This window comes from Pagrus pagrus (genome assembly GCF_965226575.1).
Source record: "Pagrus pagrus genome assembly, chromosome: 18".
NCBI lineage: Eukaryota > Metazoa > Chordata > Actinopteri > Spariformes > Sparidae > Pagrus > Pagrus pagrus.
In genome coordinates, this window is record NC_140202.1 from 28,567,850 (window position 1) to 28,594,462 (window position 26,613).

Sequence of the window (26,613 nt, forward strand, 5' to 3'; positions counted from 1 at the left end):
TTACATTTGTTCCGCTCGACCTAGGGAGCCGAGCCCAACATTAATCACCAACACCCAGCACGATGTAAGTTCAGAGAAAAAAAACAATGTATCATAATCACACGGCAGGCAGAACAAGTGCAGTTATGTACAGGGAATAGGTGCAGTATATACACGTGAGGAAGCGGGGCTTCAGGGTGAGCCCTGGCCTAAAACACCAAACACAACACGGATCTAAACTCTGGAGTCCGAAACTACCTAAACCCTATAGGAAGAAAAGAAAGAAAAAGACAAGTGCTGCACCAGCTCCCTATCCTAATTAAAGACAGGAGAAAACAGAAGTAAAGAAAAGGGCAGCTCACTCCTCCTGCCTCCCTACGCACAAACACTCTCGCACGCAGGCTAACAAACACACCAATAGTTCACGGTACAAATGTACGCGCTCTAATCTCGGCAGATGCCTTCACGGTAGCGATCCACCGCGTCCTCTGGCATCACCGGCTCCCGCAGTCCCCGCTTCCTGGAGCAGCCAATCCCTCGCTGCCACGCCAGGGATGCGGAGCCACTGAGGCGCGGGAGCCACGATCTTTTGAGAAACAGGAGTGCTCACTCTGCATGAAAAGAAAACAAACGCACACACACACTAATATGAAATGATGGCGGGAGCCGTAACACATTTTAAAAATAGCCTCGTTACTCCTATTTCATTCCGGCTTATCATCGTTCAAAAAGAACAAGAAAAGAAAAAACCTATCCAGATAAATCGCACCATCCGGATAGAGGGAATTTGATTGTGGTTGGATGAGAAGTATAAACATAAACAGTCTGCTGACTATTCAACAGCAACCGGTCCAGCTCTGCGTCTGTCTGCAGCCTTTTATTTAGCAAAGCTGTCGCCAACGACTAAAAGCCAGCCTGAGCCTCATTAGCAGAGCTAACTTGTAGCTAACGTTAGCAGCAGTTACAGGATGCTTTCAGGAAACTCTGTAAATCACAGAGAGTTGAGGCAGAGCAGCTGGAGGACTCAGTGAAATACAGATATCATAGATAATATAGTGACTAAAAGCTCCCTGTGTCGGGACACAAGTTACAGCTGGCCACCACGAGTCCCGGCAGGACTTCAAGTCTTCTCCACTCCTTCTTATGTCAGTATTGTAGGATGTGAAAGGTGTGTGGGGTCTTTTATTGTCTGTGCTCAGTTGGATTTCTGAGTCAACCTCTGGACCGTGAGAAGATTCAGGCTTCCTTCTGCGCAGTGATACAGCTCAGTAGAAAGAGAAGTGTCCCTTCATCAGACTGCTGACAACAGGGTCTGTGGGTTACCTGGTACCTGGTAACAGGTTCATGGTGACTGTTGAGAGAAGGCAGACATCTGTACAGCCCACAACTCAACACACAACACACTCAACACACTCAACACACAACACAGCAATGGAGATGATGAACAGAACTTGTGGACAGATTTTAGGTGAAGTGTCCCTTTAAGTTTGGATCATGCAGTTGACCTCAGCAGGACAGACGAGTTGTGGACGCTCTCACACACTTGCTGTGGTTTTGTCTGGTCTCATTTCTCACTGTATGCAGCCTCCATTCCTCCCCTTGTCTCCTCTGCTCACGTCCTAGTCCCTCCGAGGAGGAGACACGAGGAGAGAGGAGCCGAGGCTTTGCAGCCCCGTCACTTAAATATGATGCATGTCACAAGTCCTCGTGTGGAGAAATGAGATGAGCCCGTACTGTCAACGTGTCACACAGCAGCCACAAGGTGGCGACTCCTTCGTGCTTCATCATCCTGTTTCCTTCCATCAGCAGCAGTCTGCTGACTGGATGAGACAAGTGTCCTGTGGTAAAGTGTTATTATGACACTTTACAGTGAAAGTATTACAATATGTATACATGTGCAGTGTTACTGACTGTCTGGTGACAGTCACAGACAAACTGTCTTCATTTTCTTTATTGTCTTTTCAAGACAGAAACAGGAACAACAACAGAACTTGTTTCTCCTGCAGTGAGTCAGTACAGTGGACATGAAGCGAGGTGTGCCGGGCTTCATCCTGACAGAGAGGAGTATCAGTCGTCTCCAGGTTCACACCGAGGGCCCAAAACACTACGAACGCTCAACATAATGAATACAAGGCCTCAAACTGTTTTAAGTATCTCTTGTTCTCCCTGAAGAGAAGACGTCACCTCATCAGCATCGTTACACCTGAGACGAGGCTGCACTTCTTTTAAATCACTTCTTAAAAGACACTTAGAGACGTGCTTCATGTGAAGTCGTCCTTTAACTGAGGTTTCATCTTTCATTCCTGCTGCTGCTCTCAGGTTTGATTTCCTGCCTTGTGATGTCTGTTTTTATTTGTTATCTTTCATCTATTTATCGTCCTTCACTCCTTTTCCTGCTCATAATCTTTGTATCTGTTCTAATTCCTCTGACGTGATGTCGTCTCTAATCCTCCTTATTGTTTTCATTCTTTCATTTATTTCTATTTCTGCATTTATCTTTTTAATTTAATTCTCTCTTACTTTCCAGTGACTTGTCTGTTTTACAACTGTTATTCTTTTACTCGTGATGACTCATATCGACTGTTTGACTCTTGTTTTCGCCTCAGACTCGTCTCCACTGTTCACTCTTTATTTTCCTGCTTTTGCTTGATTGCCAGAGCTCTTTGTAAACTCTGTTTTTAAAGCTGCTGTATGAATGAAGTTGATTTATTATTATTATTATTATTATTCTTACGTTGACAGCTCTGTTAGCCATTTACTGATCAAACATTTGCTCTGATGTGCTTTTGTTTGACACCCTGATAAGAAAACTTGGGTTCCAGAGTTATTTGTATATCAGTGGTAATCATACCAAAGAAAAACGACATATTTTGTTATTATTTAAACGGACTGACGGTCGATGCGCCTGCGTTAATCATCTCAGTTCCCATTGGGCCGGCTCTGATACAGATACCGTTCTTCCATCTTATATTTGACCGCTCCCCAAAATGTTCTGATCTCTTTACATTCACAAACACGATGGAAGAAGGTCTCCTTGTCTTGTCCACATTAAAACACAGCTCAGGGACGTTACTGTCAACTGTCCTGAGTTAATTATAGTGTGAAAGCCTCCAGTCAGCAGCTGACCTCCCCTCCTGTCAGTCCTCCCTCTGAAGATACAAGTAGGTCATAAAATCCACATCTTAGTTGTTTCCCTGTACAGTCCTCTGAGATCATGTAGTGTAACGGACAGTGTGAAGGCAGAGTTACTGATGACAGGTTGTAGAAACGTGAGAAAATGGTTCTGTGGAGGATCGTGTTTGGATCCAAGCTCGCTGAACGACGAGTTCATCGTCCTGCCACCTACACAGACCCGCTGCCTGCTGCACACCTGCAGCTCCTCAGCCAGGTGTCCACCTGCTGTCAGTGTGCTGCCACTCATCGCATCACAGAATGATGGAAAAGGCTCTTTATTGTCTGACTTCTTTATTAAAATGATACGTTCAGTTTGCTGTCGTATCAAACAGCCTCCGTGAACTACAGGTTTGTCTTTAACATCACAGTAAACAGTTAAGAATGAGAGTCCAGTCCTCACAGTCCATTTAAGGTGGAGGAAAAGTGCTTTGCAGTCATTCCACCTTAAGAGAGTCCACACAGCTTCTCGCTGACCTCCCACAGCCTCCGGGCCACAGTGTCGTCTCGGGCCCGGGCGCCTACTTCCTGTACGGCACAGCAGGCGAAGTAACGTCCGCTCAGAGGTTCGATTCCCTCCTGCAGGCAGCAGTGCAGCGTGGTCTGAGCGCCGGCCTCCGGGTCCAGGAACAGCAGCTGGGCCACGGGCTCGATGAAGACCTTCTGCCACAGGCTGACGTGACGCGACAGCTCGGTGCGAACGACACCTGCAGGGCGAGAGGGAGGAGGTGGTTTAAAATACCAGCAGAGACAAAAGGGCTCGGCTCAGGTGTGGTCTGTTGTACCTGTGACCCAGCCCACAGCTTCTGTAGAAACACAGGTCATTCAGCCAGTACACATGTTCCCAGCAGAACCACAGACACAACCAAACTCTGTCTTCCTTTAATACTCATCACCTCAGGTATTTTTTATTTCTCCTTTCATTACAGTCCGGTGCCAGGCCTCATTACAATCCATTAAGCAGTCAGCTGGTGTGACATCTCTCCACTTGAAGCACATTTGTAATTGTAGAATTTAGACTTTAGCTTCTGTGACTTTTGTGAAGCTGCAGCTGGAAAACAGATCAATCCATCTGTGAACTAATGCAAGAAAAGTTCATGTCTCCTGTTTTTATGCACATTTTTAAGCAGGTGTGTCTTGTTACCTGGGTGGACGCTGTAGCAGGTGACGTTGGTTCCTTTCAGCCTCTTGGCGAGCTCGTGGGTGAAGAGCACGTTACACAGCTTACTGCTGCAGTAGGCCTGGAAGAACTGCCAGCTGTACCTGCCGGTGCCCAGGTGTTTGTTCGTCGCCAGACCCTGAACACACGAACAGCTTGATGAACACAGGACCAGTGAGCAGGTGTTGCAGAAACGTTAAGAGAGGAATGTCCTCTCAGAGAGAACACACGCATGTGTGAAGGAATCCCTTTGTGTGAGCTGTGATGACATACACCTGTCACACCTGAACCGGAGGAACTGAATGTCCCTCAATGTGTTCGCTGACGGAGACGTTTGAGCCCGAGCCAGTTTCTGAACATCGTCACAGTCGTACAGTCGGCTTCAAGCACTAAGCGTCTACATTCCCTCTCACAGGGTCAGCAGGTAAATCTGAGGCCCGTCACAAGAAGCTGAAGCAACTCAGAGACTCTAAAACATGACGAGAGACACAACTGATGATGAGTCTCGTGCCTCGGCTGGATAGAGCCCAGTTTAGTCGCCCTCTGGCCAAAAGGATGCTGAAACTGTTTAGATTTAGTTTTTGCAGGATGTTTGATATTTCATCACGTAAGAACAGTCAGCAAACATTAAAGGCAGTGACTCGTCTCAGCTGCAGCAACAAGTCACAAACTCTTCTCTGTTTTCAGAATCTGTTCGTTTGCAGGATGAAGAGAGACGATGTTTTAAATGAGCTGAGAAGAAGCTTCAGGACATCGTCATGTGTAATCCTCTAAACACACACACAGCGTGAAGGAAGAGCTAATCCACATTTTACTAACTTCTCGCTCGCAGCTCAGATGTAGTCGTGTTCTCAGGTTCACGCCTGTTAGATGAAGACATTAGACATACAGTCAGCTGCTGGGGTGTTTTATAAGATTAGCTTGTTTTTAAGTAAATGTAGAAAATATTTCCTCTGACATGTGGAGAAGAAGTAGAGAGTGTGTAAATGTCAAAGTAAGAAAACTGTATTAATGTAGAGTACTTTAGTCAATAACTCTGAGACACGGAGCTTCTGGGCACTGACAGGAGACACTGCTGGTTCCTCAGCAGCTGAACTCTGACTAATGAGCGTTCAGCCGGTAACCGGAGCTGAACTGCAGCTGAAGCCAGGAGTCAGGATTATTTTGAAGAAGAAGAAGAAGAAAGAAGTGTGAGCTGAAGTGTCCTGTCACCTCCAAGTCCACATGTCCCCAGCGGTGAGCCATGGAGGACAGAGTGACCACCCGTCCTCCCCCCGCCTCCTTCAGACGCTCCAGCAGCAGGCAGGTCAACAGGAAGTGGCCCAGGTGGTTCACGCCGAACTGGATGCCGAACCCGTCCTCTGTCCGGCCGTCAGCCACCAGACCTGCAGGACACACAGACATGAGACTGACACGAAGACACGTTTCTGTCCTGGTCTCTTTTATTTTGTAAGGTTCGTCCTCGTGCGTCATGTTGTGTTACTTGATCACAAAAAACACCATCACAACAAACACCATCACAACAGACACCATCACAACAAACATCATCACAACAAACACAATTACAACAAACACCATCACAACAAACACCATCACAACAGACATCATCACAACAAACATCATCACAACAGACACCATCACAACAAACATCATCACAACAAACACCATCACAACAAACACGATCACAACAAACATCATCACAACAAACACCATCACAACAAACATCATCACAACAAACACAATTACAACAAACACCATCACAACAAACACCATCACTACAAACATCATCACAACAAACACCATCACAACAAACATCATCACAACAAACACGATCACAACAGACATCATCACAACAAACATCATCACAACAAACATCATCACAACAAACACCATCACAACAAACATCATCACAACAAACACGATCACAACAGACACCATCACAACAAACATCATCACAACAGACACCATCACAACAGACACCATCACAACAAACACCATCACAACAAACATCATCACACTCTCGTCTCACTTGTATAAAATGCTGTGAATGATAAATGGTGTGTGCTGTGTGTTGTGTGTTTGTGCTGTGTGTTGTGTGCTGTGTTGTGCTGTGTGTTGTGTGTTGTGTTGTGTTGTGTGCTGTGTGTTGTGTGTTGTGTGTTTGTGCTGTGTGCTGTGTGTTGTGTGTTGTGTTGTGTGCTGTGTTGTGTGTTGTGTGTTTGTGCTGTGTGCTGTGTGCTGTGTGTTGTGTGTTGTGTTGTGTGCTGTGTTGTGTTGTGTGTTGTGTGTTGTGTGTTGTGTGTTTGTGCTGTGTGCTGTGTGCTGTGTGTTGTGTTGTGTGCTGTGTTGTGTGTTGTGTGTTGTGTTGTGTGTTGGTGTTGTGTGCTGTGTGTTGTGCTGTGTGTTGTGCTGTGTGTTGTGTGTTTGTGCTGTGTGCTGTGTGCTGTGTTGTGTTGTGTGTTTGTGTTTGTGTTGTGTGTTTGTTTGTGTTGTGTGTTGTGTGTTGTGTGTTGTGTGTTTGTGCTGTGTGTTGTGTGTTGTGTTGTGTGTTGGTGTTGTGTGCTGTGTGTTGTGCTGTGTGTTGTGTTTGTGTTTGTGTTGTGTGTTGTGTGTTTGTGCTGTGTGTTGTGTTGTGTGTTGTGTTGTGTGTTTGTGCTGTGTGTTGTGTGTTGTGTGTTGTGTGTTTGTGTTTGTGTTTGTGTTGTGTACCAGCGTTGTTGATGAGCAGGTCCAGTCTGGACTCTGACTTCAGGAACGTTTCAGTGAAGCAGCGGACCGACTTCAGACTGGCCAGGTCCAACTGCATGTAGAGCACGTCAGTACTTCCTGTTTCCTGGAACATCATCATCATCGGGTCAGAACCGTGAATTATAACTTCTAAATCATAATAACGACTTCATCACATCCTTTCTCTCAGAACTGTGACTGAGCATGTTTTCATCCTGTCCTTTTCTTTAACTTCTTTAATGGGCTTCATATGAGTCACTAGCTCCTGACCGACCCGGTGCTCAGAACCTGGACATGTCAGAACCTCACATCACAACTGAAGGTTCATCCTGTCAGAACACTTTGGTTTCACTCCCTGTGCTCACTCCTTGTATCTCAGCGCAGCGGCCATCAGGCTGAAGGTCTCCTGCTGTTTAACACGTGGAGCCAGCAGCAGATCAACTGAACAAGTAACCACATGCAGACCTGAACGGAGCCTGAGGCCTCTGACATCACACCCTGATCTCCTCTCATCTGTTTTCCCTCCATGTCTTCTCTTCGTCTCTACCTGTTGTATGTCAGCGATGGCGGACTCGGCCTTGTCCCGGTTCCTGCAGGCCAGAATCACTCTGGCTCCCTTCCTGGCCAGGTGCAGAGCCGTGGCTTTACCGATGCCGGTGTTTCCTCCTGCAGCGAGAGCACACAAACGCTCAGCAACAACTCAACTCTACATCGTGACGTTCATGTTCCCCTCAGGATGAACCGTGAGACCTGTGGTGATCCTCTGATGGTTCATCCAGCGCCATCATCAGGTCAACCTGTTAATGTGTCCAGGGAGCAAGGTAATTATGACCTTTAACCTCATAATCATAACTTTTATCAGGCTGCTGACTTTAGCATTTAGCTCAGAGCTGCTTCAAGTGTGTTTCAGTGTGAATATGGTTAAACTGGTTAAAGTGCTTTTAATAACACTGTGCGTGTAAATGTTGTTTTGTTTGCTGAAAGTTGATCAGACAACATGAGTTATCATCATTTATCACATCAGGACTGATTCACCTCACAGAGCGATGCATGAAGTCATCTGAGTATAAAAATCAAATAAAGACTCTGGACGTTAAAGGAGCTGGAGCAGAAAGAGCCTGAGTGTCTTTGACTTTAATGACTAACGAGTGTTTAGGACGTTAAGAAAAAGCCTCAGAAGTTTTCCTGTCAGAGATGGAAACATAACGTTCACTGTGGAGACTGAGACGTGGCCTCAGGTGACAAATCAACACGTCTGATTTCACTTGTTCATCGTGTCTGAACTGGTGCAGACTTTAGATTTCCTTTAAAAAGTGCAACAATCACAAAAAATAAGTTTTATAACATTTGAAATGTTAACATGAGAGTGTCACTGGATCAGAGATGCAGATTTAATAAAGATATTTAAGCTTCAAATGATGAAGGTTTCAGTTTGACTGAACTTGTCGGCGGGTTCCTGCTTCACTCAGTTAGTTTGTAAGTGCTGTAATGGAGATCAACAAGATAAATAACAAGACTGTTAATTGTTTTCTGTATTGACTGATTATTTAAACTCCAGGTTTATCGGTCCTCAAATGTTCTCTATGAAAAGTCTCCTCATGATTCACACACCTCAGCATGAACAGACACACTGTATAGTTCCTGTATGATCATTTTAAGACTTGTTTACCTGTAGTGATGCAGTGATAGCCCCGCCCCTTCCACACACACACTCACCTGTGATGATGACGGTCTTCCCGGCCATCGCTGCGTTTCCTTTACATTTGGACCTTTTGAAGAGCGTCTGTGTGAGCAGGATGTATCCTCCCAGAACCACCCCGGCCAGCAGCAGCAGGTGAAGCATGGTCTGAAACAGCTGTCTGATCCTCCTGAGAGTCTCTGACTGCCTCTGAGCTCAGCTCTGTCTTTTATGCACCTGATTGGACTCACCTGTCAGACCAGTTATACCTGCCTGCGGCGGGCAGGTGATTCACAGTCTGGGCCGGTTCGACCGGTTCTGCTGCCAAACAGCAATGAGGTTCTTGTGAAACTCTGCTGCTGTTTGACTTTTCACCCACTGATTCACCCTGAACCCCACAGACAGGCTGCACTTCATGTCCAAACGCTCAAAATAAAACAGGCAGGCTGGACTTTTCTGTCTAAAACCTTCAAAATAAAACAGGCAGGCTGGACTTTTCTGTCTAAAACCTTCAAAATAAAACCGGCAGGCTGGACTTTTCTGTCTAAAACCTTCAAAATAAAACAGGCAGGCTGGCAGGAAGTTAGACACTTATTTTTTGTGATGTTTTGCATTCTTAAAAGAAAATCAAATTTGTGTGAGGCTGCAGTTTTTAAGTCTGCGCTCACAAAGGATCACAGGAACCTTTGAGTTTTTTTGTGATTGTTGCACTTTTTAAAGGAAATCTAAAGTCTGCACCAGTTCAGACACGATGAACAAGTGAAATCAGACGTGTTGATTTGTCACCTGAGGCCACGTCTCAGTCTCCACAGTGAACGTTATGTTTCCATCTCTGACAGGAAAACTTCTGAGGCTTTTTCTTAACGTCCTAAACACTCGTCAGTCATTAAAGTCAAAGACACTGAGGCTCTTTCTGCTCCAGCTCCTTTAACGTCTGAATCTCTGTAAAACCTGCTGGTGGAGCAGAACACAACATTTAAAGACCTTTTCACTACTTTCAGACATTTATAGACTAAATAAGAAGATTCAATGATCATCTTCAATTCTCTTTATTTGCTTTTTTATACTCAGATGACTTCATGCATCGCTCTGTGAGGTGAATCAGTCCTGATGTGATAAATGATGATAACTCATGTTGTCTGATCAACTTTCAGCAAACAAAACAACATTTACACGCACAGTGTTATTAAAAGCACTTTAACCAGTTTAAGAGTCCATATTCACACTTAAACACACTTAAAGCAGCTCTGAGCTAAATGCTAAAGTCAGCATGCTAACATGATGATGTCAGAACATTTTATAATACATCACATGCACAACATGTTTCATGACTGGATGTGAGAGATGCTGGATGTGACGGTCAGGATGCAGCGACTTGGAGCCGACACACCGTCACAGACTGGATGTGTATTGTATTGTGTATACAGAAACTGTGGGGGGCGCCAAATCTCACAACATGCTGATTTCTACATAATGTTGCTTTAATGCAGGTGACAACCAGAGTTTGTAGGATGACTGATTACAAACGGAGCTCAGGTTTCAGGTTTGGGTTTAGGACAGGCCGCAGAAACTCTCGCTGAGCTCCCACAGCTTCTTGGCCGCGGCGTCGTCTCTCGCCTTCCTCGCGATGTTCATCACCGGTGCACACTGGGTGAAGTAGCGGCCGCTGAGGTGCTCGATGCCTGGCTCCAGGGCACAGTGGAGCGTGGTCTGAGCTCCGAGCTCGGCATCCACGAAGAAAAGGAAGATGACGGGTGTGATGAAGAGCCTCCACAAGAAGCCGGTGTAGCGACCGATCTCTGTTTTGATGCCTCCTGGACGGAGAAGAGACAAAACAGCCAAAAAGTTTAACTGGCAGGGAAATTATATTAATATGATACGGAAGAACAATTCTGCCAGAAAAACATTAAATGACACAAAAGGCAAAAATAAAAATATTCATCTTGACTCAAAAATGTGAACTCCTTTTTATTAACATTTATTTAAATACATTTGATTTACATATACTGAAGAGCAAAGAAGTGATCAATGTGAGACATGACAAAATGAAAAATAGTCTTCATAAGTTAAAATAAAGAGAATGTAAGTTAAAGATTTTAAATATTAGACTAAACTTAATTCAGTTTATAGTAAAACTCAGCTTACTTTGTCATAAGTTTGACTTTAGAAGTTAAAGTTTGGATTTGTCTGTAGATCTCATAATTATCTTGTCTTTACAATTTTTCATTTCCATTTTGCTTCTCTAACAATTTATTTGATTTTTTTCTTTTCCTGGCAGAAATGGGCAGAGATGATAAAAGCTACACACAGAGTGGCATTAAACAAACGTGGCTGTTGTGTACTGACCGGGATGGAGGCTGTAGCAGGTGACGTCGGTGCCCTGCAGCCTCTTGGCGAGCTCGTAGGTGAAGAGGACGTTGCACAGTTTGCTGTGACAGTACTTCCACCAGAGGTGATAGTCGTTCTCACCCAAACGCAAATCTCTGTGAGTGGTCAGACAGTTGAAATCCACCTTCCCAAACTCGTACATTTTGGAGGCCACGGTCACCACGCGGCTCGACCCGCTCGCCTTCAGCCGGTCTAGGAGCAACACCGTCAACAGGAAGTGACCCAGGTGATTGACGCCAAAGATCATCCCGAAGCCCTCCTCCGTCTTTCCACTGTTCATCAGACCTGAAGACAGAAACACCAGGAACCGAAAAGTCACACTTGAATACAATTAGAAACATGTTTAACTTCCTCTTGTTAGCTGAAGTTTTGAGCCTAGCTCAGCACAAAGACTAAGGGAATACTGAAGTCAGTGGTACAAAACAGAGAAATGTAAAATAAAGGCCTTTCTCTAATGATCAAATCTCAATCAGAGGCCTAAATTTTAAAATGTACTTCAGCTCAAGGACGTGTTTAGCCTAGCTTAGCACTATTACCTGTCACTGTTAACTGCATTGGTCATGTCGTTTTGGGAATGGTGATATGTCATTTTGGTCGAAGCTGACAATCGAACTATGAGTCGTTTAGGATGGAAACATGACGATTGGGTGGATATGCTAATAGATAACCAACCCAGTTCTGTTGTCACCATATCCATTTATATATAATCAATCGAGCTAAATGACTTCCTGTTTAAAATCAAAATCCAGCTTAACATATTTGAAACCTGCCAGGTGGTCTCTGATCTGCCGTAAATGAACTGTTGATGACGGAGGACTGACCGGCGTTGTTGATGAGCAGATCCAACCTGGACTCGGACCGCAGGAAGTTTTCAGCGAAGGAGCGAACAGACTGCAGACTGGCCAGGTCGAGCTGCATGAAGATCACCTGGTCGTTACCTGTCTCCTGATCACAAGGAACAAAAAAGATGGCTGACAGCAGGAAACACTGCAGGACAGTTTCCTTCATTCTGATTTTATGATTCAAGAAGATATTCTGTCCTGAAATGTGCAGATTTAATTGGCATGAATACGTGTGAATCGTCAGCATATTGCAGAAGATGATCCCATGATCGAGGACATCGCCCTGAGGAGAATTTCTTGTGAATTTTGAACCCGGATTTTTGTCTTTACCTGGACGATTTCCTGGATGGCGGCCTCAGCTCGTCGTCTGTCCCTGCAGGCCATGATCACCCTCGCCCCCCTCCGTGCCAGGTCCAGAGCCGTGGTCTTGCCGATGCCGGTGTTTGCTCCTGGAGGGGAAAGACAGCGTCACTGAGCGGACATTATAATCGCTAAAGTTTTATATTAAGCAAGTATGGGAACAAATTTCACTTATTTAAAAAAAAAAAAAAAAAAAAAATTCACTTATAAACTTTAGAAATTAGTGTTGTCAGTTCCCAAACACTTACTGAGTGTTAAAAAAAGAAAGAAAAAGTGATGGAACATGGAGATAATCATCATCAGGTGACTTTACTCTTGTACATAATGTATGTGAGGGGTTTTCTGTGCTTATCGTTTATCGTGTTCTGTCCGACAGTGTAAAATAACACGATACTGACGTTTCCTGTCCATATTTCAGGATCAATTAACCTCTGTACAGGAGACTCATATCCAAGCGATTAACTTCATTATCTTCTTTGTGCAGCAACATAGTCAAAGTCCAGTCGGCTGCTGTACTGTGCCGTGTCCTGCTCAACAGGAGAAGAGAGGACAGCTCAGAGACTGGAGGAGTTGAGCTGGACTCTCCGGAGACCGTGACAGAAGACAATTCTGTTGGTTATCATCCAGACCAGCGTCTCCCAGCCTGTCTCCCCTTAATTATGTTCTGATCCAGTTAGAGACACTAAACACATTAACCACCACACAGTGACGCCTTTTAGGCTGAAAGCTGAATTAAAAGGTGTTTCGAGCCTCTGAAAACATTTAACACACGAGTGAGTCTTCTGGTTTAGCAGCACGTCTCCACTGAGACACTTCAGCTGTTTTCACTCTGCATATCTGCAGTAGTTTCCTGGTGTAAACACACGTGTGTCATTCTGTGGGGAAGGCTGTGAACTCACCGGTGACGATGGCGGTTTTCCCGTGCAGCTTTGTGGTACTTTTACATCGTGGCAGTTTGATGAAAGTCAGATAAAAAAGAAAATAACCTCCAACTAACAGAGCTGCCACCAGCAGCAGCATCATCCTGACAGCAGACACCAGATCAAGACAAGCACTGAGGGGAAAATGCAGCTATTCATATGTGAGCAGCTGCCTCAGTGTGGTCGTGTGTGTGCGTGTGTGTGTGTGTGTGTGTGTGTGTGTGCGTGCGTGCGTGCGTGCGTGCGTGCGTGTGTGTGTGTGGACTCCTTATGTAACAGTTTATCAGCTCCACACCCTTTACCCCCTCAGCCAACTCCTCTCCCCTCTGACTTGACTGAATTGTTACTCAACTCAAAGCTTCAGTTTCAAATTTCCACAAACTTCCTGCAGGAAAACCCAAAGATCTGCTCTGGTCAGAGGCGACACGATCAGGAAACCAGTCAGGTCGGTGAGAATGTGACCAGAGGAGGAAAGTCGTGAGAAAAACAGGAACAAAACTTCTGTCTGCTGCTGCGTGTTGGCACGAGGACAATGCTGCTAACCCAAAACCTGGACCTGGAATTCCAGCACACACTGCACAACAGCAGCGCCACCTGGTGGCTGATTGTTCCTGACCTTTACACAGTATCACAGCTGGACATGTTAAAGTTAATTAGGTCTTTGTATTATTGTAGTTTCTTTTATTTGCAGTTTTAAGTCTGATTTCTAAAAGTTCTTGCTCTGATTGGACCAGCATGAATGAATAAAGGCTGAAGGAGTAAATTAAACCCTGCACTGATCCAGCTGTTAACACTGAATGCAGCCATGCTATTTGTTAATCATGTCAGTTACAGAGCTGTAAAAGGAGGAATTGTGCAACACACAAACAGCCCCTGAGGGTCGCAACATGACATTTCACAAAACCAACCACATTCCAGTAATGTCAGTATTTTAACTTCAGCTCTCAGCTGCTCATTAGTTTGTGTTTGTGAGCGACTTCAGTGAATCTGAACGAACCCTTCAAAACACCAAAGTCACACAATAACACATATAATGTTCTGCAAGGTGTCCTAAAATGACTGTTTTTATAACAGGAGTCTGGTGGGAGGGCAACATGGTGACTTCTCCAGACTGGGGGAGCTGAGCAGCGTCTGCTGTCGGTGACACTGATCATTAGAGACTCCACGTCTGAAAGACCTTAACTGTCCCTTTAAAATGTCCCGTGAACCCTGAGAGCACCTGACAGAATCAGAACCGAGGCCGAAGAAACAGGAACTGGTATATTAATATTTATAAATCTGCATTTTTTTCAATAGCTTTCAGGTCATGTGACCCATCAAATGCCGAATTGTCTTCTTGTACTGGTGGAATGGGACACACCTCTTTAGTGGATTTTGGTCCTCGTCATATTTTATATGAATATTTCTATGAAAAGATCATAATTTTTCTCATTAGGTTCCATGTAAAGTCAACATCTCCTTTCAATAGCTTCCAGGTCATGTGACCCATTAAGTCAAACTCATTGCTGTTCTGGTAGAATGAGTCACTCATGAGGACAGTCAGTCCTTTACTTTGGTAATAAAGTGGAATTCATCTTAAATGATCTTAAATAATAATAATAATAATAATAATAATGATATTTTTTATATATGCAACATTTTCAGTTTGAGTTGTAAGTCTCAGACTGTGACCACGTGGTGTTTTGTGTAGAGGACGTGATGAGGGAGATGAAGGAGATGAAGGAGATGAAGGAGATGAGGGAGATGAAGGAGATGAGGGAGATGAAGGAGATGAAGGAGATGAGGGAGATGAAGGAGATGAAGGAGATGAGGGAGATGAGGGAGATGAAGGAGATGAAGGAGATGAGGGAGATGAAGGAGATGAAGGAGATGAGGGAGATGAAGGAGATGAGGGAGATGAAGGAGATGAGGGAGATGAGGGAGATGAAGGAGATGAGGGAGATGAAGGAGATGAAGGAGATGAGGGAGATGAAGGAGATGAGGGAGATGAAGGAGATGAAGGAGATGAGGGAGATGAGGGAGATGAAGGAGATGAGGGAGATGAAGGAGACAGCAGCCTGATCAAAACATTCAGACACTTTTATTTGAACCTTCAGGCACTGTGCGGACTGTCCAGTCTTTGGTCTCAGTCTTTATTGACCCCCTCAGGGTCTCTGACTTCAGTTCTTCCAGAAGTTCGGGTTCTGTGCCATCCTCCTCTGGAAGTTGTCATACCACTTGTGGACGCAGCTGGACGGGATGAAGGTCTCCGTGGGGTTCGGCGTCATCTGCGCCTGCGACACGGCGAAGGACGAGGCGAAGTTGTACAGACTGTCCAGCATCTTCTGGGTGAACTGCAGGAAGGAGTCCACGGTGGACACGGCGGCGCTGGACACCGGGATCTGCTGGGCCAGCTGCTCCAGAGCCTCCACCGACACCCCGACCTGAGCGACGGAGGGCGACGAGGAGGAGGCCATCGTGCCGAACGGGTGCGCCCCGCCCGCCCCGGCCTTCAGCCCGGAGATCTTGAAGATGGCACTCGGCTTGTCGTTGGTGATGAATCCGAGCAGCTGCCACACCGGGCCGCCGCTCGCCGGGTCCGGGAAGGAGAAGTAGACTGCGCCGCCCATGCCGACGGGGAACGGCACCGTGCCCAGCATGAACACCACCACATGGTTCACGTTCGCGTAGTCCGGCAGGTTGAACACGAACTTGTCCGAGGCGACCTGCACCGCGTCCGTCTGCACCAACCTGCCGGCGACCAAACACCCGAACATCCCTGCGGACCGCCCGCTAGCTGTTAGCCTCGGTGTTAGCCAGCCCGCTGTGCTGTTAACAGTCTGTAGCCGCCGCTAGCTTCAGTCCTCCGGCCCGCCAACAATCTGGATCACGGAGGAACTCAGCAGAACCTGTGTATCCGATAAAAGACGGAGGAGTTGATTCTTCCGCCGCTGATACTGTTCATGAAGGCAGCTGGACAGAGCGGGAGAAAGTTCTAGTCCAGTCTGACATGTTGGTTCTGCCCTCTGTCGATCTGCTGCTCCACTATCGACCCAACGTCCTGGATTAGTGAGAGGGAAGGTTCGGCCCATCATTTGGGCTGACAGGCGCATGTTTCTCTCCGATGTGGGCTTATTCCTCCCAGATTAACGGACCTAAACTCCGACTTCAGCCGTCTCTTGACATGCAGCACTTCCCTGGTTCGGTGCGGATGGGACGTCGTAAAGTAGTTCAACCTTACAGACAACACACAGGGAAAAGAAGCGCTGGTTGCTTTGTTGTTCAGTTCGATGATTCGTTAATCGACTGGTTGGAGCCCGCAGAGCAGTTAAGTTAGAAGGAGGAAGCGTGAATACGACCGGAAGTGATACTTCTTCGCACTAAAAAATAAAGTTGATCCATGAATTGTTGTAACAGGGAAAAAAACAACAGCTTTTCAGGAGGAGTTGTAAGAAAGTTGTACAGAAAACTTGAACATTATTTGAAACAGTTGAAAGAAATTTTATTTTACATTATTTTCAAATATTTGTTTTATATTAACCGCGATTTTATTTTTATGCACAATAATGTTGAGCCGCAACTAACAATTATTACCATTATAGTTCCTTTACTGATTATTTTCACATTTAATTATGTCATTATTTAGTGTTCAGTGTAAGTTCTCTGCAATCATCCACAGCCTAAACACCTCTTTTCCACTAAAAAAGCTCTGGTTCTGAACCGTCTCCCCCAGTTCTGAATGAACCACTGTCTGTGTTACTAACACAATAAACAACCACCTGTAGAAAACTGAACACTCACCTCAGGTCAACAAAAGGTGCGTAAACAGTCCAAAACCCAAAGAGTCAGAAATGAGAAAGAAAAGAGAAACCAGATCACGTTTGATATTTTGGCTTGAAAAATGACTTAAAATATTACTGGTTGTGTCTTCTGGTTTGATGACACGTTTTGTTCTAACTGGCTGAATGTTCACGGATGAGTTGTTTAAAGGGTAACGCCACCAAATGTACTCATTAAAGTGTGTTACAGGTGTTGGGGAGTACTAATAGTATAAGGCCTGCTGTGGCTCGCAGTGATGTCACTCAGTGGCGAAGTTGCATTGTGGGTAATGTAGGCAGCAGCTTTTGAAAAGCAGTCCACTGGTCTAGCATCACTCTCCTGTAACACTGTTGGGCTCATGGACAGTTGAGAGATCACTTTTTCACTCCACACAGCTGCCGGGGGACACCAGCGCTCCTCTGAGCAGCAGGTTTATTCAGTTATGGAGAAAATACACATTTCTTCTTTTTAACGTCTGTTTATTGGCACTTCATAGAAACATGAACTATATCCAGGATAAATGTTCACAAAGGTACCGGGCTGCTTCACATGATCATCGCTGACATCCTGCCTGATCGGCCGTAGTGGCTGAGGTTCAGGAGGATGTTTGCTGCCCAGCCTTTACGTAATCAATAAACGGCTGCCAAGTCTTCTGGAAGTTGTCAGCAGAGCCTCGTAAAGTGAATCTGAATCTGATCAGTGTGTAACTGCAGACTGAAGGCAGGCGCCGGTTACAGGTCAGATGAATCTACGTGGCAGCTGAAAGGACTCTGAAAACACACATCTCCCCTCAGGTATGTTTTCTTGCCAGCAGGCGTCACTGAAGCTCAGCTGGTTTGATGGTGAATGGTTTCATTCCTGCAGGAGGATTTGTTTTCTTTGTTTTAAGGAACTGGAAAAATACAAAACCCCAGAATCCACTGAATGGATTAGACCAATGACACAAGCTGCCTCTTGAAAACTTATTGGCTCGAATCAATTATACAAAAGGGACAACTGGGATAACTAGTTTGTCTGTATTAAAGGGCTCGTGACAGAGTTTATGTGGGTGCGTCTGTGTTAACATTGTCATTATAGTCTCTCTGTTCTTGTCTCGTTTGCTGTTTTATAAGTCAAATGTCTGTGTGTAGAATATTTAATTGAAAGAAAATCAATACAAGAAACATATTTCTGAGTGTGTTATTACCTCATTACTGTTAAAGTAAATATGAAAGTTTGAATCTCTCCTGCAAACTACAGAGTCCCTCAGATCGTCCTTATTGCAGGACTGGCGCATTTTGACGAACAGACACAGAAACACCGTCTGGGCCCGTTTCATTTCATCCATCAGTTCCGAAAAACAGACTGACTTCAGATTGTTTTATTTTGAAAACCGCTTACCGGATGTGTGTCCCGTACTTTCCGCCATCTTGACGGTGACTTTCAGCGGGTCCGGGTCGGTCCAGTCGCAGCTCAGCCGTCAGCTCGGAACATTCAGGGCGTTATAAGCTGAAATAAACTCTGTCCGGCCCGTTTCTGCGCCGACGCTCCTCTGCGCGGGTTCGCGGCCTCCGCCGGACGCTGGCAGGTAAACTGGACCTGGTTGTTTCGGTCTGTCGCCAAACTTTTGCTCGTTAACTAGCTAACCCGGTTAGCCACCCGATGCTAGCACCGAGCCTGCGGCTGCTGCTGGGTTCGTGAAGCGGAGCTGAAGAAGCTGCTGGTCGGTTTGATGCTTGTGTGTGAACTCAGACACTTTGTGTGTTTGTGTGTGTGTAATGTTTGTGTGTTCATCAGGAGGCTGTTCATGGTACTCTGGTTCATTTAAGTGGTACCGTGTGGTTCTGGAGGAGGAATTCAAACTGAGAAGTAAAATATTTACAGTATTAATGAGGTAATAAACTCATTTTTATTTGATTTCATTATATTTGTATGATATCATGACTGATCTGTAAAATGAAGAAAACTTTCATGACGATACGATCTTATATCGATTCATGACGCGGTTCTGATCCTCGGTTCTGATCCTCGGTTCTGATCCTCGGGCCTGTGATCGATATGAGATGATGTCATATGAGCCTTTAACACAATCAGGTACATATTAACTCACAAAAAGCAGCTAAATATGATTTGACAATTGTGTTTCTGAACTCTTCAGTAGAAATATTGTTCGAGACATTTAACTGGAAACAAACTCGTCTGTTTGACAAAGAGACGTTTCTTCTCCAGTGAACTCAAAGAGCCGCGCTGACCGTTCAGGGATGAGCGTGAACATCTTGCTTCATCACGACAGTTTCACATCCTATAATAAAAAACAAGCAGCTGCATATGGACAGAAACTGCTATTGGATCGTTGATCATTGAAGCGATATATTGATCTGGATCGATGTATTGTTACACCTCTAACAACTATTGGTTCTTGTCATCACAGAGTAAACTACATTTGTTTCATAAATCAAGTCTGTAAAGTGACTGGAACAAGTGAAGGTGACGTCTGTAGATGTTTTGTTTAAAGAGATTAAACCGAGAAAAGCAGAAAATCTGAGACATCAAAGAGCTGGAACATCAAACGCTCCAGTGTTTTTGCCCATTAACGAGTAACGACCGTATAAATGTTATCATGGTTCATTAAAGTGCGTCTGAGTCCCGCTGCAGTCTGTAGCTTGTGATTTGCGGAGATGCTAAAGCTCAGGTATTGAAGTTTGTGCCTCCTCAGATCTCGGCTGTAACAGCTGTTATTTATAGCTGCAGGCGTTGGCTTCAGGTGAAAATGGATAACGTGGTTAGTGACTGTTGTGAGGCAGAAGTCCCGTCCAGTTCCTGCTTCACAGCCAGTTCATACGATCCACCCTGCGCCCTGAGATGTCCGTTAAAATCACTTGCAGATGATCTGCGTCCCTCCAACATCCCCCCACATGAGTAACGTCAGCCTCGTGATGCATCTTACAGCTGAGACGCTTTCACTCCTCTGATAAACGATGTATCTCGTTACAGGATGTGAGACTTCATGCTGTCACATGTTGAGGTCGTGATCTCATCATCTGTAAAAGGCTCGTTACAGCAACATGACGTCATGTTCTGATACCTGAGTCATTAAATCCACATTACTGATGATTATTGATCAGAAATCTTTTGTTCATATTTTGACAAAGCAGCAATACTGTCGCAATATTAATATTGAGGTGTTTGTTCACAAGTATTATGACATTTGATTTATGAAGAGATTTCTGAATGTTGAGATAAGCAGAGAAAGCTGTGAGATGATTGAAAGGCTGCGTGTCTGCGAGGTCGTGAACGCACCGTGACGAGATTCATTTTGTAGATGTCAAACTGTGTTTATGTGAACCGGGTCGTTAATGGATCGCATCACGGTGAAGCAGTTTGGTCTCCAGCTTATTAAACTTCTCCTGTTTTCAGCTTGTTTTTTTTAAAGGAATCATTTTGAGTTTTGGGTTTTTGTAACTGCTTTTCTTCTCTGGTAGTAAACAGTGATGTCCTGTAACTAACAGGTTTTGCTTACACATCTGAAACAGTCCAGACGGGGACGATGTTTCCTTCACACATGTCGAAGCTCTCTGCAGTGAAGTGTTTCCTGCAGGACACAAGGTTATTTTTAGTCTTCGTGAACTCTGTCTGAGTTCTGCTGTTGAATAATTGATGAGCTGCTCTCTGTTATTCCTCCGGTGTGTGACGGCAGGCTGAGCTGCCAGCGTCTCTTCTGTCCCGTCCTGTTCCGGTCCGATCCGCTCTGTCAGCCCTCAATGGGACACCAACACTGAACGGTTCTGTTTTAAAGGCCGGACATGTCTCGGTGCAGCTCGCAGCAGCTCTACCAGGTTGTTTTGTGTTGGGGTTTTCCCACAGAACATGAATGCAGCAGCTGAGCTGGATGTCACGCCTGGTTTTCATCCGGCCTCTCAAACAGTCTGTCTGATGTCTCTGAACCTCTCAGGACCGGGTTTGGACTCTAGTGTAACCTGACGAAGGAGCTGCTAGAAACTTTGTTAAAGGCTGGGCACTTTAAAAAACATGGCAGCTGATTGGACGAACCATTTGTCAATCATCGTCTATCACAGGCTAAGTTCAACCAATCAGATCAAGAATAGGCGCGCGCTGCCACCAGCGTGTCGGTGTTCAGTGTCGTAAACTCTCCAGTTCTGATAGAAGTGATGCTACAGCAGCGACGCTGACCTCTGGAGGGGCCGCCATGTTTTTCTCTCGCTGGTCGTCACAGATAAACCACGCCCACAGCTGCCAGTCGGGCCACCCGACTATTTCAGGAGTCGGGTGGCCCGTGAGTCATTTTCTGAGTTTCACCTCCACCCTCACAAACAACTTCAACTTTAGCAGACAGCTCGGTTCATGAAGTATGTGGCTGTTGACAAGGCATTGTGGGAAATGTAGGATCCTGTGTCTCTCATTAGCTCTCTAACTTTGTGGAAGGTGAAATGGAGAATTTACTGAACATGTTTTCTCTCCGTTTCTTCCTCCTTCCTCTCCCTCTTTGTGTCTGACAGGATTCAGAAGAATGGCAAAGCAGGACAGAAGATTTGAGTTAAACTGAGAGGAGGAGGAGGAGGAGGAGAGGAGGAGGAGGAGAGGAGGAAGAGGAGAGGAGGAGGAGGAGAGGAGGAGAAGAAGAAGAGGAGGAGGAGGAGGTCCAGGATGGAGCGCGCTCACAGCCTCCTGCTGAACGAGGAGGCGTGCAGTCAGCTGGGTGAACATCAGAGGGCGGAGTTTATCTTTGAATGGCTGAACCACCTGAAGAAGCTGCTTCCTGCCACCGACAGGGTGAGAGCTGTGCGAGGTCACGAGTCTGAAACATCAACCTGAACATGTTCTGATCTTTAATCTCTCTGTCCCCTCCAGGCCGACATCAAACAGAACCAGCGGCGTCTGATCGACCAGCTGTCGGGCGTTCTGATTGGCTCCCCAGGCCCGCCGACCCGCTGGCTGCTGGCCCACTGCTTGGCCCTGCTCTATCGCCTGGGAGACACCGTTCCTTCCAGCCTATTGGTGGAGAGGTGCAATGACATCATCCGCAGCAAAGACGACTCCCCGTCAGGCCTCCCGACCCGACTGTGAGTCCGTGGCTGCGTCCAGAAAAAATACTTCTCAGATTAGATTCATAAACAGTTTGAACCACCAGGAAAGTTTAAAGTTTAAGGAGTTTAGTGGATTTCCAGAGTTTGAAAAGATAAATATTATGTGTGCGTGTGTTTCAGGGCAGCCGTGGCGTGTCTCGGCGCTCTGTTTGAGCAGCTCGGTCGGATGCTCGTCGGCTGTTTCAAAGAGACGCTCGTCAACCTGCTGAAGGCCATGAAGAGCGCCGAGGTTTGTCTGCTGCTCAGTTTCCCACTGAGAAAACTGGAGAGCTTTAATACGCACCGTGTTTGGTCATCCAGACCTGATTATTAGTTTACTTGATGAAGTTGGATGACCACAAACATGGTATGGAGAAAACATCTTTTGGAGATGATTCTGCTCAGATTTGTGTTGCATTAAAAGTTTCAGCTTGTGTTTCCTCACATTTATTTAAATACATAAAGTTTCTCCACAGAGAGCTGGAAGAGGGAAACACAGGCTTTTACTTTTATTTCATTTTTTCTGGTCAGTTTATCAGAAACATGATTGGTTTCCACTGGACAGGAAGGGTATGAAAAAATGTGATCAGAAAAGTAACTAGTAACTAAAGCTGTCGTACATAGTGCATTAATATAAAGATGCAAAACACAGAAATACTCAAGTAAAGTACAAGTACCTCGAATTTGAGTGTAAGCACCACCGGGAAGTAACTTCTGGAATATATACTGTTGTTGATTAAACTTTATTGAGACAAACGTAGAAAAATAATAAAGACTACATTCACTCTGTTTACCTTTCAGTTCATCGATATGAGCGAGAAATCAATAAAATCTCAGTGAGAAACTTTTTCCTCGTCTTCGTCCTCTTCCTCTCTCAGTCTCAGGGTCGATATGAGATCATGTTGAGCCTGGAGAAGATCCTCAGAGGTTTGGGTGTCAGCGCCGTGCCGTGTCACCGTGACGTCTATAAGGCAGCGAGAACGTGTCTGACGGACCGATCGATGGCGGTCCGCTGTGCCGCTGCCAAGGTAACGACGACCAGATCATCTTCACGCGACGATCAGACGAGTTCGAGTTCAGACTCGAGTGTTTTAATGTTTCTGTTCGGACCTGTCAGTGTTTGCTGGAGCTGCAGAGGGAGGCGGCGTTCCTGTGGACCAGCGAGTTGGAGAACGTGGCCACGCTGTGCTTCAGAGCCTTTGAAGGATCCAACTACAACGTCAGAGTGTCGGTCTCCAAACTGCTGGGAACTCTGCTGGCTGCTGCTGTGGAGCCCAGACAGAACACCGGTACGACCCAGAGGCAGGAGAGCAGGAGAGCAGTCAGCAGGGGTTAAACTACCACCAGCTCATATTCTGTCATCCTCTGCAGTTTAGTTTCAGTTTTATCTCTGTGTTTAGTTCAGCTTAGCTCAAAGAATGGAAGCAAGAGGAAACCTTTTAACTCCCAGGGAACGTTTACTCAGTGAAAAAGACGTCATCTCGTCGACCAACGTTTTCTCCAACATTGAGAGGACGTTCACGTTTTTCTGATAATTCCACATGAACGCACCTGAGTAGAAATAAAAACGCTCACCTGCTGCTTTCCCTCCTCTTTCTCTCTTTCTCTTTTTTTCCCAGCAGCCCCCAGGCAGAGTGGGCGTGGTCGGAGCTCCCTGGAGGAGGTGATGGATTTGTTGTCGGGGGGCTTCCTGCGGGGCGGGGCCGGTTTTCTCAGAGCCAGCGGGGACATGCTGAAGGGGACGAGCTCCGTCAGCAAGGACGTCAGAATCGGTGTCACACAGGTGGGTCACCGTGGAAACTATTGGATTTCAGGAGCTTGATTTATTGACTCACATTAATGACTCCTCCTCCTCCTCCTCCTCCTCCTCCTCCTCCTCCTCCTCAGGCCTGCGTGGTCTTGGTCTCCACCCTGGGCAGCTCCTGGTTGGAGGCCAACCTCCCAGCTTTTCTGTCCCTGCTGATGGAGTTGGCGTCCCACGGCAGGGCCACACAGACACCGGGCGACGCCGCGGTGACCCGCCGCTGCGTCTCCTTCATCTTGAGGAGCACCCTGGGGTCTCTGCTGGGGGAGAAGGCTCAGACCAACGCCGCCAAACAGCTGTGCCTCGCCGTGTCCGCACAGAAACGGGCCATCGGTGAGCAGAGAGGATTATTTGATGACTTTAGTTACTTTTACTTTTACTGCTACTTTTGATACTTAAGTACATTTAACATCAGATACAGATGTGTTGAATGTTTGTGATAAACTGACTGAGTGCTCGAGTAAAGGTCTGGAAGTATCTGATGATAAATGTACTTAAGTTACATTATGTATATACTGTTTACTCTGAGTCAGCTGATCATCACAATCACTGTTTTTATTTATCTGGTTGATGAGAAAATTAATTTAAAAAATGTTCTACTTTGGCCCTGATACAGCATGTAATCTGTAAAGTAACTGGTAACTAAAGTAATCACATGAATGTGTTTGTGTGTAGACGCAGCTCTGACTGATGGGAACGTGGAGACCAGAGTTTCGTCTGCAGACGTCTCGGCCTCTCAGCACGTGTTGGTCTGCTGCCTGCTGGAACTGGGAGCGCTCATACGGGGACTGGGATCCACCGCCGCCCCCCTCCTCACCGACAGCAGCACAGGTCTGACACACACACACGCACACGCACACACACACACACACACACACACACACAGACAGGAGACTGTGGATCAATAAGAGCCGATCAGCAGAATAATAAAATAACACTGTATACTGTGTGTGTCCGTCCGTTCAGCCCTCCTGGACACGGTCGTCTCCGTCCTCCTCCACCCGGTCGCCTCGGCCCGGCTGGCCGCCGCCTGGTGCCTGCGCTGCGTCGCCATGGCGATGCCGTCCCAGGGTTCCTTGCTGCTGGATCGCTGTGCGGAGCGGCTGGTGGCGCTGAAGTCTTCCCCTGAGGCCGTGGCCGGGTACGGAGCCGCCGTCGCCGCCCTGGTGGCTTCAGTGCAGCACTGCCCCCTGGGAATACCACACACCAAAGGCATGGTGGGTAACTGACCACGCCATGTGTGACATCACCACATAGCAGTTCATGTCTACAGTATATGTGAGTTTATTTACCTGTGTGTGCAGGTGGTGCTGGCTCTGGCTGAAGACCTGCTGCGTTCAGCCTCTCAGAACAGTCGTATCTCTCTGCAGAGGACGCAGGCCGGCTGGCTGCTCGTCTCCTCTCTCATCACTTTAGGTACAACATGAGAACACGACGGTCATGAGACTGAAACAAACACAAAGAAACAGCCTCCATGTCTTTTACTCTACGTGTGGCGAACGTCCGGTCTGTTCCAACTGATCCAACACCACAACATCACCAGACTCCCTTAACAAATGTGGTGATTTTAAGAGTTGTTGAGTTAAAACAAACTTTCTAACGCAGTGAAACTCTGTCTCTGACCGACTCTGAATCATTGTCTCCTTCTTGTAAATTCAGCATTAAATGAAAACAGTAAGTTGTTTGTTTCCTTGTAAAAAGTGTCAGTTTGTGGCAGCATGGCTGTACCAGCCTGTCTGCTTCTGTGTCTAAAGTGCTAAAGTCTCACCTGCCAACATTTAGCAGCTGTTTGAACACACTGTTTACACTGATTTCACCATTTACACTCACTTACATTTTATTGATCTAAACATGTCACATTTTACAAACACACTAACCAGTAACCAGTATAGGCTACTTCTTTGTCCCCAGACTCCCTTAACAAATGTGTCAGTTTAGTGAGTTGTTGAGTTGGAGACACTTTATAAACTGTGTGAAACTCTGTCTCTGACTGATTCTCACTGATTTGTTCCTTCTTGTAAATTCAGCAAATGTTCGACATGAACTTCTTTCTGTCTTTGAGTAGAAACATGGAGTCTGTTTGTCTCATTGATGTTTATTTGCATGTGTCCAGGCCCAGCTGTAGTGGAGCACCACCTTCCCCGCCTCCTCCTCCTGTGGCGGTGTGTGTTTCCTGCTTCGCTCAGGGAGCAGGAGATGGAGCTGCGGCGAGGGGACTACTTTACGTGGCAGGTTACTCTAGAGGGACGAGCCGGGGCGCTCTGCGGTCAGTCCACACTCCCTCACTGAGTCTCAGTTCAGTCAATCTGTCGCCTGTCAATTTCTTCTTTTGTTGAATTAATTAAAAATGTCTTTTCGTCTGAACAGCGATGAAGAACCTGCTGCTGCACTGCAGGGAGCTCGTCACGGATGACATCATCAGCCGTCTGCTCACGCCATTGGCCTGCGCCGTGGCCCTGCTCACCAAGTCAGTACATTTTGTTGTTGTCAACAACCCTCGTGCAGAATACATGAACACACACACCTGAGTTTATTTACACACCGTCCTGCTGTCACAAACACTAACCCCCCCCCCCCTTTTTAAACTTTGTTGACTTGTGGCCTTCTCTGCTGTATGTGTGTGCAGGTTGCCTGCTCTGGTTCGCTCCTACAGCAGTTCAGTTCGTAGTTTTTCGGTCGTCTACAGACTGAGAGTCTATGAGCTGCTCGCACTGCTGCCTCCAC

At 46.2% G+C, this 26,613-nt stretch overlaps 3 protein-coding genes across 8 annotated transcripts in view; 1 reads left to right on the forward strand and 2 right to left on the reverse strand.

Annotated features, from left to right (window-relative positions):
- Nucleotides 1-3,399: 3,399 nt before the first annotated feature.
- Nucleotides 3,400-13,430, reverse strand: LOC311273996 (retinol dehydrogenase 12-like). The gene is made up of 9 exons (XM_084381376.1): nucleotides 13,204-13,430; nucleotides 12,275-12,393; nucleotides 11,924-12,047; nucleotides 11,061-11,387; nucleotides 7,584-7,702; nucleotides 7,019-7,142; nucleotides 5,522-5,694; nucleotides 4,295-4,448; nucleotides 3,400-3,857 (listed from the first exon to the last, which is right to left on the reverse strand). Exons 1-9 carry the CDS (start codon nucleotides 13,325-13,327, stop codon nucleotides 3,598-3,600), a joined length of 1,524 nt encoding a protein of 507 aa, XP_084237502.1. The 5' UTR covers nucleotides 13,328-13,430; the 3' UTR covers nucleotides 3,400-3,597.
- Nucleotides 13,431-15,285: 1,855 nt separating this feature from the next.
- hikeshi (heat shock protein nuclear import factor hikeshi) lies at nucleotides 15,286-16,649 on the reverse strand. The gene has a single exon (XM_084381372.1). The coding sequence runs from the start codon at nucleotides 15,978-15,980 to the stop codon at nucleotides 15,384-15,386; it is 597 nt and encodes a 198-aa protein (XP_084237498.1). The 5' UTR covers nucleotides 15,981-16,649; the 3' UTR covers nucleotides 15,286-15,383.
- A 1,778-nt stretch (nucleotides 16,650-18,427) lies between these two features.
- Nucleotides 18,428-26,613, forward strand: part of heatr5a (HEAT repeat containing 5a) — a 28,675-nt gene continuing 20,489 nt past the window's right edge. For 3 of the 6 annotated variants that reach the window (XM_084381355.1, XM_084381357.1, XM_084381359.1), the window contains exons 1-14: nucleotides 18,428-18,589; nucleotides 21,519-21,792; nucleotides 21,871-22,082; nucleotides 22,227-22,335; nucleotides 22,964-23,113; nucleotides 23,203-23,374; nucleotides 23,705-23,868; nucleotides 23,973-24,222; nucleotides 24,565-24,720; nucleotides 24,856-25,106; nucleotides 25,194-25,305; nucleotides 26,003-26,155; nucleotides 26,257-26,356; nucleotides 26,516-26,613. The exon at nucleotides 26,516-26,613 is cut by the window's right edge and continues 12 nt beyond it. In XM_084381355.1, coding sequence (XP_084237481.1) covers nucleotides 21,667-21,792; nucleotides 21,871-22,082; nucleotides 22,227-22,335; nucleotides 22,964-23,113; nucleotides 23,203-23,374; nucleotides 23,705-23,868; nucleotides 23,973-24,222; nucleotides 24,565-24,720; nucleotides 24,856-25,106; nucleotides 25,194-25,305; nucleotides 26,003-26,155; nucleotides 26,257-26,356; nucleotides 26,516-26,613 — 2,053 coding nt within the window. In that variant the 5' untranslated portion in view covers nucleotides 18,428-18,589; nucleotides 21,519-21,666. The remainder of the gene's footprint in view (nucleotides 18,590-21,518; nucleotides 21,793-21,870; nucleotides 22,083-22,226; nucleotides 22,336-22,963; nucleotides 23,114-23,202; nucleotides 23,375-23,704; nucleotides 23,869-23,972; nucleotides 24,223-24,564; nucleotides 24,721-24,855; nucleotides 25,107-25,193; nucleotides 25,306-26,002; nucleotides 26,156-26,256; nucleotides 26,357-26,515) is intronic. The other 3 variants (XM_084381356.1, XM_084381358.1, XM_084381360.1) reach the window with 1 other exon arrangement.

Bases quoted from the DNA above. Each gene is read 5' to 3' on its own strand.
- LOC311273996 (XM_084381376.1), bottom strand. From the start codon at position 13,327: ATGATGCTGCTGCTGGTGGCAGCTCTGTTAGTTGGAGGTTATTTTCTT. The intron at 12,048-12,274 runs GTAAAGACAAAA...CCTTGTGATCAG, and splicing joins CCATCCAGGAAATCGTCCAG to GAGACAGGTAACGACCAGGT. The intron at 11,388-11,923 runs GTCAGTCCTCCG...TTCTGTCTTCAG, and splicing joins TCTGCTCATCAACAACGCCG to GTCTGATGAACAGTGGAAAG.
- hikeshi (XM_084381372.1), bottom strand. From the start codon at position 15,980: ATGTTCGGGTGTTTGGTCGCCGGCAGGTTGGTGCAGACGGACGCGGTG.